Source organism: Cervus canadensis, chromosome 23 (genome assembly GCF_019320065.1).
Source record: "Cervus canadensis isolate Bull #8, Minnesota chromosome 23, ASM1932006v1, whole genome shotgun sequence".
Classification (NCBI taxonomy): domain Eukaryota; kingdom Metazoa; phylum Chordata; class Mammalia; order Artiodactyla; family Cervidae; genus Cervus; species Cervus canadensis.
The window spans coordinates 19,098,993-19,114,977 of NC_057408.1; the positions used below are offsets into that span (position 1 = coordinate 19,098,993).

The window sequence follows — 15,985 nt, forward strand, 5'->3', positions numbered from 1 at the left end:
GACAATGAGGGTTGGATAGTTTATCTTTTACCTGTCAAAAGACCCATTTCAATTTTATTGAAATGAATAACATGAACCTCTGTCACTGTGCTCACAGATGCAGGATCATCTTCATGTGAAGTGTGACCCCACAGAACCACAGCTGGTGGTTCCTCCCACCAGCACGAGGGGCCCTCCAAACACCCATTCATCACTTTATCGTGTTCCTTGCTCCCTCACGTACTGTCCTTGAAGTTCCCATGAATCTGGGGGCATTACATCCCCAAATACATGCATGGTGGGATTTTATAAACACTATAAGGACAGTTTTAACTGGAACTTGGTAGGTCTGCCATTTGCAGAGTCGGCCGCTGGCATCTGTGAAGTTTCTAAACAGCAGAAAGCAGGGCAAACATTGCTGTTTCCCTGTGGCCTGGACTCTCCGGTGTCCAGCCTTCACTGACCTCTGTAGGTCAGAAGGCCGTCCTCCTGTTTCCTGGTCACCCCGGGAAGACATCTGGGGGAAGAAGATGAGATGTGGTTTGTGATGCTAAAGTGAAAGTCACTCAGTTGTGTCCAACTCTTTGCAACCCCATGGACCCCAGCCAGGCTCCTCTGTCCATGGGATTCTCCAGGAAAGAATACTGGAGTGGGTTGCCGTTCCCTTCTCAAGGGGATCTTCCAGACCCAGGGATCGAACCGGGGTCTCCTGCATTGCAGGTGGATTCTTCACCATCTGAGCCACCTAAAACTGTCTTCCACGTGGAACCCAGTATATATGGGGGGGGGGGGGTTTAAGAGTGACTGGAGTCAGGGACCTGGGAGTCAGGGAGCTTCCGGGGTCAGTCAGTGCCCTGAGCATCCTTGGATTCCTCCGGCTCCTCTACCCGCACCCGGCCACCCTCTACTGCAAGGAGGGAAGGCCCCAGGGAAAACCGGGAAATAGGCAAACTTCTTCAGCATAGCCAGTGTCGCTGCTCAGCTGTCTTCCTGACCTCCCCTGTCCAACTCCAGAAACCCCCAGACGAATCTTTTCCGAGGAAAGAGCAAATATTTCTGTGACGGTGCACACAGTCCTGCTGACATCACCGGCACTGGAGCGCGGCTCACAGACCCCCGGTTTGTGAGGGCTGCTGGGACAGGTGGTCCTGAAGCCACACTGGGAGCTGGCTCTCCTCGCGGCGCAGCCGGCCCAGGAGACCCGGGCTGAGCCTCGCCAGGGGTCAGACTTCCGCTCCCCAGGGTGAACACTGAAGGATCCCCGCCGGGTCCCGGGAAGCATCAGATCCGACCCCCGACCCGGAAGCCAAGTCGTGAGGACTCCAGCATCTCCGCCAGCGTCTCTCCCCAGGCCTCCTACTTTTCCACCATCAGGAGGTCGAGAATCCGGGCGGAAGGGCCAGGCCATCTGACTGTGCAGGTGACTGATGTCCAAAGAACAGTCTTCCTTCGGACCAAGAAGATGGCACTGACCACAAGCCAACAGATGCTCAGGCCGCAGACCCCAGGGCGCCACCTCCCACTGTGACGCCTCTCTCCGGCCGAGCACCTGTCTGTAGGCTGGGTGCACGAGGACCCCCGGGAGTTCTCAAGGGGTCAGTCTGGCGGCGGCCCTGAACCCCAAGCAGCAGAGTCAGCCGGGGCAGCAGAGTCGCCGGGCGGCCGCGCTCGGCCCCTCGCCGCCCGCGGAAAGGGGCGTGGAGCAGATGCTATCACAGGTCCCTCCCCGCGCTCGGGCGGGGTGGTTCGAGGCTCAGCCGCGAGCGGAGGCTCTAGAGCCGCAGTTCAGCCCGGGCCGGAGTCCGCGCCGCCCAGGGCAGCCCCGCGCGGGGCCCGCGTGCACACGGAGCCCGCGAGGCGGAGCCGCCGGGGGGTGGTCGGCGCGCGGGCGGCAGGTGGGCGGCCCGGCTCCCGTCGGCCGTGTTTACCTGGCTCGCAGGAAGCCCGGGAGGCGGGGGAGGAGCGGCGGGCGCGCCCGGCCCTCGGAGCAGCCGCCAGACTGCGCCGCCGCGCCAGCGAGGACGAGCCTGCGGCCCCGGCGACCCGCAGCCCCGACCCCGAAGGCGGCGCCGGCGCTCCGGGACCCCGCGCGCTTGGGGCCCGGGCGGCGGGAGGCGGCCCGGACCCCGCGGCGCCCTCGGCCTTGGAGAGAGGATCGCCGCGCGGTGGGTGACCTCGCCGGGGGGCGGGGGGCGGGGTGGCTTTGTCTGCGCCCCCGGAGCGGGGACGCGGGGACGGGGCGCGGGGCTCCCCCGGGGCGGCCGCGCAGGTGGCGGCAGGTGGCACCCCGGCGGCCACTGTGCGAGGGGTGGACGCGGGCGTAGACGCCGATCCGGAGCGGCGGGGCTGTCCCCGACGGGTGTCCAGGTGTGGGCAAGGCCGGGCCGGGGCCGGGGTCGCGGGCAGAGCGTGGGAGGCGCTCGGGGTGGAGTTTTGGGTGGGAGGTGGCAAAGGTCAAGGAAGCCACCCTGGGCGGTGCGGGACCGCTGCGGGGACGAGTTTTAGGGCAGGCCGGGATCCCCGCCGCTTAACGTGCTCCGTAAGGATACGTCTGGAGCTTACCGCCGACTCCTGCCTGCCCCCTCCCCCAGCCCGGGCGAAAACCAGTTTCCCTTTGAGTGCCGAGGGCGGCGACAGGCGACTCTCCGGGCTTCCGCCTTCCGGAGGCCGGGCCCGGCCCCGCCACGCCGCCCGCGCCCACCTGCGCGCCTGGTGCCCGGGTGTGAAGCCCCTCTGGGCCCGGAGACTGGCCGGGCGTCCAGGGGGTGCCGCGTGCTCTGCACGATTCCCGGGCACCCTGTGGCTCTGGCTCCTCTGGGCTGCTGGGGGCACTGTCTCTTTTCTCCCAGGGTCTCCTTTCTCCTCTCCTTTAGGAAGGCAGAGGGGGGTTTGGAGAAGCCTTAGAGATTCTCTGGGGATCTCAGTAGGTCTCTGGCAGGAAACAAGCGCCTTTGGGTCACTGGTTCTCCCTTTTCCAGTCGCAACAGGGTGAGAATCTACACCGTGAGTTCAGTTAACCTCTGCGGCCAGGCCTGGAGTGTGTCTGGGGAGAGGCAGACCCGGTTCAGGGGCGCTGGTTGTTCTGACAGGGAGGCCACACCTGGCCTGGAGAGATTCTCAGAGGAAGGGCGCTTTAGGGTGTGTCCGATTTAAGACCTGTGGCTTTTGGACAAGACCCCCAGCTCAGGGAACGGTTTGCAGAGTGTGGCCCAGGAGTCTGGCACACCCCAAGTCAGGCTCAGTCCTGCCCCCTGCTCCCTGGCGGAGCCTCTGCAGAGTGCCAGGGGCCTTCGTGGTCCTGGGGAGCTGAATGGGGTGCAGACCCAGCCGGGGCCAGGGCTGAGCAGCCCTTCAGGAAGGGATAGTCAGCACAGGGATGCAGCCTCACAGCTGTGTTTCTCCCAGTTCAGGGGAGTGGCCATCAGTCCTCCTATCTTTTTTTTTTTCCCAAATAGGATAAACCAAAACCTGAAAGGAGGGAATCCAGTTAAATATTATGTAAAATGGTGGCTAATAGTAGCTCCAATGGTTTAACTGTTCTGAAATGACTACCTTTACTAGCTCAGGGTTAAACAAAAGCTATTTGGTTCAAATTCACTTTAAAAACTTTCCAAAGTATCCCATTTCTGCCCAAAGACAAGAACACTTTGAGTCACTTGTGCTGTGATTTGGTGTTGAATCTCTCTGGCCCTGTTTGGGTCAGGAATGGCTCTGGCCCCATGCCCTGAGGAAAGGCATCTGTGAACTTGGAAAAGGGCAGAGACCAAGCTTTCTGGTGATTTTTCTTTTTCCTCCTGAATTCTTAAACGTTAATGGGAGGTTATGTTGTTTGACTTTTAGTTTCTCTCTCGAGTCTTTAAAAATCTGACACTGGATCAGCAGCTGTCCCTGGGCCTTTTCTCCCCAGGTATCCAGGTAGCGTTTCTGACCACTTCCCAGTGGCCAGGCTGCCTTCTGGGAGCCACATATCGTTGCATTAACAGGTGTGATACCCTGCGTTGCCCTCATTTGATGTAACTACCTACTAGAACCCTCATTTTCACTGAGTAGGAAACCCAGGCACAGAGACACCCGGGGGCGCCCAGGACTCAGCTCCAGAAATCTGCCACCAGCCCCTGTTGCTGCCCTGCAGGGCGAAGAGGGCACCGTGCAACACCCACTGAGCTGCCTTCCTCTTCTCTGTCTTTAGAGTTCCACCGCTGAAGAGTGGCTACACCCAGCAAAGCGTGCATCCTCTTCAGATGGTGGGACTGGACGACTGCTGTCCCGTCTCTGTTAGTCACCTTCTCCCTAACTTCCTCAGTAAAGTTGTCAATAAAGAGGGAAAGACAGTTCTCTAATGCCGCAGCACGGCTTTTAGTAAGTCGTCCCTAAGCAGTGAATCACTTCACTGGTCCTTTAGAGCCACCCAAGGAAGCTTAAGTCAGCCTGAGCTTGGGGGCCCCTGGAGGTGGGTTTAATCAACAGTAAGTGTACAGTAATTTAACCAACAGTTAATTGTAATGATGCTGAAGCGCCAGTATTTTGGTCACCTTATGAGAAGAAATGACTCATTGGAAAAGACCCTGATGCTGGGAAAGACTGAGGGTAGGAGGAGAAGGGGACAATAGAGGATGAGATGGCTGGATGGAATCATTGACTTAATGGACAGGAGTTTGAGTAAGCTCCAGGAGATGGTGAAGGACAGGGAAGCCTGGCGTGCTGCAGTCCCTGGGGTCGCAAAGAGTCGGACACGACTGAGCGACTGAGCAACAGCCACAGTTATACACAGGCAGACCCTGCTGCTCTCACGCCACGGATGCACAGTGAGCGCAGTGCAAATGTCCCTAAATGCGTGGCCCTAGGCTTCAGCCCCAGAAACGGAACCAGCAGAGACACACACGCGTGACTTAACGTGAGGAACTGGGGCCAGAGGCCTGCAGGCCGCAGGCTGGTGCTCTCGGGTGTGAGCTGAGGCCACCCTTGGAGAAAGAGCCGCCCTCACCTCACAGCCAGGCATGGATAACCAGCAGTGCATATTATGAAGCTTTCAGCAGTGTCTGAGAGTCAATAACTGTTAAAAATTCATAAATATGGATTGGAACTCTGAGCATCACTAGTGTGAGGCTCTATTATAATAATAATAAAAAAGATGGATGCCTGGAGAGTGATAGACAGATAGACAGACTCTGGTGAAGTATCTGGAATGTACCAAGCATTCTAAGACTCAGCAACATAAAACAAACCACCCAAGAGGAGAAGTAACTAAGCAGGCTGGCCCAGAAGAGAAAGCCCAGTGGGGCTAGGAAAATGGGAAGGGATGTTTAACCCACCAGTTCTCAGAAGCAGAAATCACATCAATGGGATAACTTTTCATAACCATCTGTGAAGATCTTACCGTCTATGCCAAGTATTGAGGAAGATAAGGAGAACTGAGAACTCATATGATTGTGAGTAGGAGTATAAATAAAAACAGACACTTTAGACGAGAACCCAGAAAAGCTAAAGACAGATGTTCCCTGTGACCCGGTGATCGCAGTTCTGAGTGCACCCTCTAGGGAGAACCTGGGCTCAGTGCACAGGGCACACACAAAGGTTACACCCAGAAGCAATTTTTTAAAATATATATATATATTTTTGTTTGTTTGGCTGTGCCGAGTCTTAGTTGCAGCCGGCAGGACTTTTAGCTGTGGCATGTGGGGTCTTTTTTCTCAATCAGGGATCGAACCCAGGCCCCCTGCATTGAGAGTGCAGAGTCTCATTCAGCCACTGGACTGCCAGCAAAGTCCCCTGGAAGCACTTTTAAAAACCTTGTATTTTGAGATCATTGTAGATTCACATGCAACTGTGAGAAATAATAGAGCTCCACATATGCTTCGTAACGTCTTGCAAAACTATAGAGGACATCGTGACCAGGAAATAAACGTTGGTGCGACTGATTGAAGGGGCTGAGATGTCAGATTTCACAGGTGACATGCTCCCATGCGCCTGTGTGTAGTTCTGTGTAATTTTATCGCACATGGATCATCGCGTGACCACACACGCAGGTGGGACCGTTCCATCACAAGGTCTGCAGGCTGCCCGTTGTGGCCACAGCCAACTTCCCCTTCCTCCACCCTACGCCCTTCGCAGCCACTGCTCTGTTCCCCATTTTCTGTAATTCGTCATTTTGACAATGCTGTTTAGGCGGAGTCATACAATATGCCCCCTTCTCTTTGGCTGGCTTTTTTTCAGTAAGTGCAGTGCTCTCGAGATCTCTCCAAGTTGTTCAGTGTCTGGACAGCTCGTTCTTTTTTATCACTGAGTAGCATTCTGTGGAATGGATGCCCCCCACCCGCTGCTCCTCTAGTTTTTTGGTTTTAACCGTCCACCCTTCGAGGGTTTCCAGCTTGTGGCTATTTGAGGGCACCTACTATGATGTACAGGTTTTTGCGAGAGCACGGTTTTCGGTTTTCGCTTCTCTGGGATAAATGCCATCGCTGAGTCATACAGCGAAGGTGTGTTTCAGTTCACAAGACCCTGCACTCTCTTTTCCCAGAAGGTCTGCAGTGTTTACATCCCACCAGCCAGGTGTGCGTGGCCCTGGGTCTCCGTGGCAGCATTTGCACAACCATGGCTTGGTATCTGAGCTGTTCTGACAGGTGTGCGCTGACCCTTCACCGTGGCTGCAGTCTGCGTCTCCATCACAGACAGCGATGCCTGTCTTTCCACGAGCGTGTCTGCCATCTGCACATCCTCCCAGGGAGCAGCCCGGTCTTGCCTTTGCCTGCTTTCTGATTGGCTTGCTTGGTCTCGTTAGTTCCTTCTAGATACGCTCTGGAGACAGAGCTGGTGGTTTGCAGTTCCTGTCAGGGTAGCTTGTCTTCAGCCTAACCACAGGTGCTTTTGCAGGGAGACGCTTTTTCATTTTGATGAGATCCATCTATTAATTTTTTTTCTTTGTGTCTTGTGCAGAATCTCAGGCTACTGAGACCCACTGAATTGAAACCTGCATTGTTTGTTTATTTAATTTTGGCTGTGATGGTTCTTTGTTGCTGCGAGAGCTTCTTCTAACTGTAGTGAGCGGGGCCCTACTCTCTTAGATGCAGGGCGCAGGCTTCTCACTTTGGAGGTTTCTCTTGTTGCGGAGCATGGGCTCCAAAGCACAGACTCAGTAGCTGTGTTACACAACTTAGTGTAAGCCTAAATTACACAACAGGCTTATTTGCTCCACAACATGTGGAATCTTCTTGGACCAGGTATCAAACCCATGTCCCCTGCTTTGGCAGGCAGATTCTTAACCACTGGACCACAAGGGAAGTCCTAATTTTTTTTTCTTTTATGGATTGTGATTTGGGTGAACCCATTGCCTAGTCTGGAAGATTTTCTCCTGGCTTCTTTCTTTCCCACAAGTTTTATACTTACAGTTTACACTGAAGTCAGTTGTCCATTTCCAGTTATTTTTTATATGATAAGTGAGGTTTAGGTGGAGGGTTTTGGTTTTGGGTGGTTTTTGTTCCTACATAGGAATGCCACCTTGCCCCAGTACTGTTTGTTGAAAAGATGATCCTTCCTCCATAGACTTTTTTTTCCATCTTCATCTTAAATTGTGTCCACATTTTTGTGTGGGTCTATTTCTGGGTTCCCTGCTCGGTTCCCGTGATCGAGATGTCTGTCCTGCCACTGGGATCACACTGTCCTGCTTACCAGGGCTGAAGGGTGACCCTGACCATCAGGTAACGTGAGCCCTCCCACTTCCTTCTTCTTTATCGGAGTCCTGTTAGCTGGGCTGGCTCCTGTACCGTTCTGCACATTTTAGAGTAAGCTTTATCGTGCCTACAGAACCCCTGCTGGAATATTTATAGAGAGTGTGTGTGTGCGCGCCTAGGCATGTCAAACTCTTTGTGACCCCATGGACTGTAGCCCACCAGACTCCTCTGTCCATGGCATTTCCCAGGCAAGGACACTGGAGTGGGTTGCCATCTCCTTCTCCAGGGGATCTTCCCGACCCAGGGATCTAACCCACGTCTTCTGCATTGACAGGTGCATTCTTTACTGTCGGAGCCACAGGGAAGCCCCTGCTATTTCATATGTGTGTGTGTGTGTGTTTATGTATACACTTTTATGACGTATCTAAAATCCACTGAGTGTTAACTGCTCAGTCGTGTCCGACTCTTTGCGACCCCATGAACTGTAATTCTCCAGTCTCCTCTGTCCGTGAAATTCTCCAGGCAAGAATACTGTAGTGGGTTGCCATTCCCTTCTCCAGGGGATCTTCCCGACCCAGGGGTTGAACCTGGGTCTCCTGCATGGCAGACAGATTCTTTACCGTCTGAGCCACCAGGGAAGCCCCAAAACCGCTAAGAAGCCTAACTAATCTGCCCCGCCACCCAGGCAGACTTACTATCTTTCTCTCTCTTTTTATGGTTTTCGATTTTCTTTTTTTGTTTTAATTGAAGTATAGTTGATTTACAATGTTACATTCATTTCTGGTGCACTACAAGGAAATTTACTTTTATATTCTGTTCCATGTTCTTTTCCATTATAGTTTATCACAGGATATTGAATGTCATCCCTGGTGCTATACAGGAGGACCTTGTTGTTTATCTATTTTATATACAGCAGTTGGTATCTGCTAATCCCAAGCTCCTAATTTATTTCCCCACTCCCTTCCCCCTTGGGAACCGTGAGTTTGTTTTCTGTGTCTGTGAGTCTGTTTCTAGGCAGACTTATTTTCTGTAAGGACACAGGAAAACGAAGTGATGGTGTCCAGACAGGCTCCATCAGCATCCTGGGGTCAGACCATCCCCCCGGAGGTGGGGGCCCTCCCCCCGCCACACCGATGGGGAGCCAGGTGTAGTCTGTGGCTCATCGCTGTCCCTCAGCGATGCTCTGAATGAGTGGCGTCCTCCTCTCATTACAGGCGAGGAGACGTGAATTCTCGGGGGTCAGCAGACCCAGGAGGTCCTGTGAAGCCCAGGGCATTCTCTGCTCTGTCCAGCATCTGTGTGATGGCCAGCGATGCCACGCAGTGCTCCTGAGGGCCCGGGAGCACATTTCCAAACCCAGGCGTTCCTACACCCACATCTGACCACGTGTACCCAAGTCACTGTCCCCAGAGTGGGAGGGACGGTGGGCCACCTCCTGGCCCCCGCCGGCCCCAGGCCCCATCCCCACGCTGCTCACGAGTGTCGGAGACCATCCAGAAACCAGGGGCTGCTATTTTTTAAAGGGGTTACTTTTGAAGGAAAGAGTCGGTATGAAGACACACAAGAGCAGCGTCTCTCAGCGGTGACGTGACGGCCCACCTCAGAACTGCTGCCGGCTTTGAAAAGGGGTCAGTGGCTGAGAGCTGGTGACAAGGGGGCGCCGCCCTCCGGGGTGCAAGGCAGCTTCTCCGAGGCTCGAAGCCACAGCCTTTCACAGGAAACGAGCTTCTGCTCGGAGCCCCAGCCGTTGTTCTTGGGGAGTGACGCTTCTCCACGGGTCTGTGAATTTCAAGACCCGGGAGGCAGGAGCCGTTCGGCGTGTTTTAGTGAACACACTGGATTTTCGCGTTGTGCTGACTCTAATTACGTGGTAACTAGGCTTGGATTTGGTTTATGCCTCCGAGGTGTTAAAAGTCTAGAAAACAGTGAGTGGTGGTGATGCTTCGTCTGAAAGTTGAGTTGGCCTGGTGGCTCATTGCATCAGGTTTTGCTTTGATTGGTGGCCGATGTTCATTGCGGACTGCCCCGCGGACAGCTCTGAGGGACATCCTGGGATGCCAGGTCCCGCCCCGAGACCCGCAGATGATGGCTGAGCGCTGAGGTCCCAGCTGCCGGGAGCCCCTCGGCCAGTGGCACCCCCGCTGGAAGGAGACTTCCTGTGTGTGGCGGTCGAAAAAGCAGGCAGAGATGCTAGGTGACATGCCCCGCTGTCATGGGGTTTTCTGAAATGTTTATTTCAGAGCATGACTCCTGCAGTCAACTTCCCCTTGTTTCATGGAACGAGGGGGTTGGGAGGTGGAAGCTGGCAAGGGTTTGACTTTTGTCAGAGAGTGAGGAGCCTGGTGGCCCCATCCTCGAGGTTTTCAGTCACGAGAGGGCGCCCATTGGCCCCCTCACCACTAATAACTGCACCCCCAAGTGTGGGCCCCGCCTTTGGGGTGTGTCAGCGGTAGAGGGTCTCCCCCAAACACGTCCGGCACCCTCTGCTGCAGCTTGCAGCCCCGCCGGGCAGGGGCAGAGAGCCAGGGGCAGAGACAGCTCCTCCAGCAAAGATGCCAGAGCCCCAGCCTCCCCAGAGACGGAGGGCCTCCCCCCGGAGCCCGCGGAGACAGCGGGCGGGGGCCGGGATTGGCTGGGAACAGGATGCGGGCGCTGCAGCAGAGCCTGCAGTGGCCGGAGCCGGACCCCGAGTCTCCTCGGGGGCTGTGGACGAGGATGACGCCAACAACCACCCCCACCTGGCAGCCACTTGCCTGCATGTCGGCCAGAGCACTCATTAAGTGCAGAGTCCTAGGCCCCAGCGTCTGGACACCACTTCGAGTCTTGGGGTCTCGGTCTAGAAATGTGCATTTCTAGTGATCACGAGGACCACTGCTCAGTGAGAGGCAGAAACGGGTGAGGAGGGCCCCAGGTGTGTCTCGGCGACACAGGTTCACCTGAGCACACCTACACGAGCTCCCGCTCATCCACTTTAGCACGATCGAGAAATTCTACTTCCTGGTAAATGACTTTCTGTTCAAAGAATGATTCATGGAAAATCACATCCTATACTGGTGATGTGTTCTCGTACGTATCGTTTATTTTTGATACTCTCTCCATTTAGGGGGTGGCATTCTCTTTCGTGCCTCTGAGCGTTGGCGTATCTGACAAGGAATATTTATGGATATTCATCCCCTCCATCCGGTTTCTTGGAGAGTTGGAACCTAACATTTTTGCTAAACTTGCTCTGAGACAAAAGCTCCAGAGCTGCGTTGCAGGCGCCCAGACGGGGCAGCTGCACAGTTGTTTAAATTCCCTGATTCTCCAGGACACTCAGAGGCCACACCGCGCCCTTCCAGAGGCCCTGCATGAAAAAGACGCGGCTCTGGCCCTGAAGACTACATCGTAGTGTATGTCATCAGGGAGCTTGGGGTCCTAAGACAGGTTTCCCGAGGCACTGTGTTTGCTGAGCACTTCGCAAGATGAGCAAACAAAACCTGTACAGGGTTCCTGACGGGGGAGGGGGGTGCTGTGCCAGCAGAGGGCGGGGACTCAACGGCCACTTCTGACCCTCCCAGCAGCCGTGTGCCCCCTGACTGCAGCCTGGCTGGGGGTGAGTTAGGGTGAGGGCTGGGGTGAGGATCTGTGGCTTCTCCAGGGCTCTTTCCAGGATGCCCACCTGCCCTGCCCGGCTGTTCGCAGCAGCAGCTCTGTCCCCTGGTTCTGATCACGTTTAGTTTATAAGGGTCTCAGCACTCCATCCCGCACTTACTTTCTGGGAAATTTAGAAGTTTTCCTTGTCTCCCGTCATCCGCGTGGAGGTCAGGGTGGTGTCTGCTACATCCCCGATGGTCAGTTTCACTAACCCTGATCATCATCATCCAGCTAACACACAGCAGAGTCTGAATTCTGCCCAAGTCACCTCCGATTCTTTGGCCACCTGATGCAAAGAGCCAACTCACTGGAAAAGACCCTGATGCTGGGAAAGATTGAGGGAAGAAGGAGAAGGGGACAACAGAGGATGAGATGGTTGGATGGCATCACTGACTCAATGGACATGAGCTTGAGCAAACTCCCGGAGATAGCGAAGGGCAGGGAAGCCCTGGTGTGCTGCAGTCCATGGGGTCGCAGGGAGTCGGACACAATTTAACAACCAAACAACAGCAACCACCACCACTGTCCAAGTCTATTCTTTACCAGTCAGGACATGGGACATGGTTTATTCAGCTCACTGTGTTGCCTTAAAAAACCACATCAAGCTGGAACTTAGACACAAATGATTCTTGTATTTTAGGGGCTAGGTTTCTCTGAGTGTGGTGGGGGTCAGGGTGTGCTTCAGTTGTTTTTATTCTGGTCCTTTTGGATGTCTGAAAACGAAATAACCCTGGACTGATGAGCTGAGACCAGGGGTTTACGAGGTGGGCTCCCATCCGGCACCGTCTTCCTCCTGGAAACAGGATAAATTATATCTCAGACTCGAGCCCAAAGCATCACTGGTTTTGAAGGATCATTTATACGGCTGTATGGAAGATGCTGTCTGTTTTAAAAGGCAGATGATGATTACTTTATTCTGGCATTATCTCTGTATGTCAAGACTCATTTTTGAAGAGAGAAGGATTTGAACCAGGTGTTAAAAGCTGGCCTTGTTCATTTCAGACAGTGTTTGGAAATTGGAATGTGAAGAGGAAAAGGACACAGCGGTGCTGACTTGGCAGACGGCCTTTCTGAAAGGGCAGTGAAGTGTCGTGTTTAAAGCCACATTAAGTAACAGTCCCAACAGTAAAATATGTGTATTTATGTGGAAATTTTTACATAGGATTAGCAACACCAAAATAAAGTGTGTGATGGGAACTTAAAGCAGATTTTAACATGAGGGTAGATGAAAACCCATGCAAATATTTATACTCTGTTTTAATAAAACCTCATTTGTTCATGAAGACAGGGAAGGCCCCGGCTGTCATATTTGTGGGCTCATGTGGCACAGTCACCTCAGAGCCTGGAATCTCTGAGGCTTAACTCTATTGCTTTCACAACATACGGGCTTCCCAGGTGACTCGGGTAGAGAATCTGCCTGCCGATGCAGGAGACACAGGAGATGCAGGTTCTATCCCTGGGTCAGGAAGATCCCCTGGAGCAGGGCATGGATACCTACCGCAGTATTCTTGCCTGGAGAATCCCATGGACAGGAGCCTGGAGGGCTGCAGTCTATGGGATCGCGAAGAGTTGCACATGACTTATCATACGTGTGGGCTTCCCTAGTGGCTCAGCTGTAAAGAATCCACCTGCAACGTCGAAGGCCTGGGTTCGATCCCTGGGTTGGGAAGAGCCCCTGGAGAAGGGAAAGGCTGCCCACTCCAGTATTCTGGCCTGGAGAATTCCATGGACTGTATAGTCCATGGGGTTGCAAAGAGTTGGACACGACTGAGCGACTTTCACTTCACTAGCTTACGTATACACACACACACAGACAACATGTGTTGTAGAAGAATTTGACAAATGTACCCTGGACTCAATGCAGCATTTGTTCCTGGCTTTTTCTTCCTGGAGCCGCCCTCGGTGACGTGAGGTCTGTGATCTGTCGGAGCTCTGCAGGGTGACGGTCCCAAACGGCACTGTTTCCCCATCCGTTTCTCAGGTTAGCCTGCCCATTGTGGAGTTTTCTGCAGGCAGCTCATGTGGGTTTCATGACTAATTACAGATGTTCCGGGGTGCATAATGCAGAGTCTGGGAGGCAGGTGTAAAAACCCAGCGAGGAAGGAGACAGGGGTGTCATTCATCCCTCACAGCAGGTGAACCCGGACCCAAATGGGTGCCGCGGACCACCAGGCTGAGGTCTCTGCACTGCATAGGCCTGTCTGCCTGTTGAGACCCCGTGTGTGTAGCCTGTCTGCACAGCTAACCAGCTGGTAACCAGGTAACCGGGCTGGTAACCAGGTAACCAGGCTGGAAACCAGGTAACCAAAAGGCCAGGCACTGCACCAGATGCAGTATGGACTGCCCTGGGTTCAGCGGTTTCTATTCCAGCCCTCAGTCGCTGCTCCCATTAGAGTGTGGTTCACAGCCCTTTGGAAAGGTGACTGGCGGCCAGGAGACACTCGGGTGACAGAGCTTGTCCTGTCTCGTTTGGACCCGGCCCCCAGCTTCGGGAACCCAGCTGTCTGCGTGTCCGACATGGTGCAACAGCTTCACTCAAACCTTGTCTGGAAAGGCTCGGTTTTCAAAGCTCCCCGGGTTACCGGGCAGACGTGGGGTGCCATCCCTGCGGAAGTCAGTGCAACCACCGCCCCACCCCGCCCACTCGCTTCCCCAGAAGGACAGCAGAGCAGGTGACCTGTCCAGGGCCGCCCGCTGCTGGTGGTGGAGGAGACTAGACTTGGGCTTCCTGCCCCATACTCCCCACTTCAGTCACCCTCTTGAGCTCTTCAAGTGGGTCCTGAACTATCTTTGGATGTTATCCCCTTTTTACCCCCTCTTGGCATCAAATCAGAAATCATTTATTCACAGAAACCATACTTTGGGGGGAATGTGAGTGATTAAGACCTCGAGTACAGTGTCACCGTGTCACAGTTGATCGGATAAACACGGTATTGTAAATGCTCTCTGCCAAGATGTTTTCAGTTTGCATTTATTTCCTATAAAAGGCTTCTGAATAATCTTGATCGTGATGGAGAAATAAAGCCATAAGGCCTCCACCTTGTGGTGATAAAGCATCCTTCTTAAAAGAAATGGCAACCCACTCCAGTATTCTTGCCTGGAAAATCCTACGGACAGAGGAGCCTGGTGGGCTACAGTCCATGGGGTCGCAAAGAGTCAGACACAACTGAGCGCGTGCACACACACACACACACACACACACACACACACTCTGAAAGGATGCTGATCCTTTTAGGCCTTAAAGATGACACTTTAAAAAGCAGGCAGAGCCAGGTGAGAAGCTCAGGTTCAAGCTGCAAGCTTACCAGCAGCCTCACGTCTGCCGTGTCTGTTGCTCTGTAGATACTTGTTGTTTATTCACTTACGTAAGTCAGCACAGGTTTTCGATAACAGAATTTTTAAAAAAGATTGACCTGTGGGCCTCCCTCGTGGCTCAGTGATGGAGAATCCGCCTGCCAGTGTAGAGACACGAGTTCCATCCCTCGACCGGGAAGATCCCGCATGCGGCGGGGCAGCGATGCCCGGCGCCACGGCTTCTGAGCTGAGCTCTAGAGGCCTGAGCACCTGGAGCCCATGCTCTGCAGCCAGAGAAGCCGCTGCGCTGAGAAGCCCGAGCTCCGCAATGAAGAGCAGGTCCCCCTTGCCGAAACTGGAGCGAGCCCACACTCTGCAACAAAGGCCCAGTGCAGCCGAAAATAAATAGTTAATTTTAAAAAAGAGTCACTTGTAGGACGTACTGCTATAACGCTCCATCCTTCACTGCTGCTCTGCAGCGGGGAGTGACGTCGTGGGGAACGGCAGTCAAGGCTCCGCCCAGGCTGCAGTTCGTGAGTTTTGAGCTGTCAGAACGTACATTAAAACGTGTGAAATGAAGAAGAAGCTGCCCCTCTAACCCCCAGGCAGCTCTTATCCCTAATAAACCTGAGACTGCACGCACTGAGGGTCCTTTTCCTGCAGAAATTCAGCGCCCTGCCCAAGTCACCAGGTCAGCCTTGAACCTGTGACTGTGAACTTGTTCATGCGGACTTTACAAACCTCGTGCGTCTCATCGTCTGTGGAAGGAGGAGCGTTGGAACAGCACCCACCTCGGCCCGGACGGGAGCAGGTTGGGAGGATGGACGTCTGGAGAGGTCCCTCCCGCCCGGCGCGCGGGCAGCACCGCCAGGCTGGCCGCCCTCTGGGGTCTCCCGCCTCAGTCGAGCCCTGTCCGTTGAGTCCTGCTGTCCCGGGACAGGTCTGACTCCCTCTGCTTTGTCTGTACCTGCCGCCGGCTCACGTTCCTCACCCTCTACAGTCCCACATGCCCCAGTGACCATGCGGAGCCCTGACATCAGCTCTGAGCCCCGTGCCTGCAGGGCCGTGATGGGGTGATGACCACACCTGCCTTCTTTTCCCCGCTCAGCATCTGGAAGCTTGCGGGAGGAGCTCGCCTGGGAAGAAGGTGCCAGGTGGGAGACTGACCCTCTCCCTGGCACGGCCGTGGGGCTGCTGGTCGGAAGCCGGAGCAGTGAGATCGGCAGTCCCAGGATTCACGTGTCCTCTGTGTTTTCAGGAAGATGAGGACTCGGGCTGTAGGTCTCTTGACCACAGACCTCACGCCAACCTGTGGCCTGAGCAACATGTTCCTTCCCCACGCACAGTTATCAGGAGCTGTCACGTCTGACGCCAGGGAACATGTGAGTTGTTCTGGAGGTGAATTAAATACA

General features: G+C 54.4%; 1 protein-coding gene across 4 annotated transcripts in view; it reads left to right on the plus strand.

Moving 5' to 3' along the window:
• Positions 1-1,670: 1,670 nt before the first annotated feature.
• LOC122425387 (myelin basic protein) overlaps positions 1,671-15,985 on the plus strand; it is a 103,002-nt gene continuing 88,687 nt past the window's right edge. The window contains exon 1 of one of the 4 annotated variants that reach the window (XM_043443708.1): positions 1,671-2,144. In XM_043443708.1, the coding sequence (XP_043299643.1) occupies positions 1,686-2,144 (459 nt within the window). In that variant the 5' untranslated portion in view covers positions 1,671-1,685. The remainder of the gene's footprint in view (positions 2,145-15,985) is intronic. The other 3 variants (XM_043443707.1, XM_043443706.1, XM_043443709.1) reach the window with 3 other exon arrangements.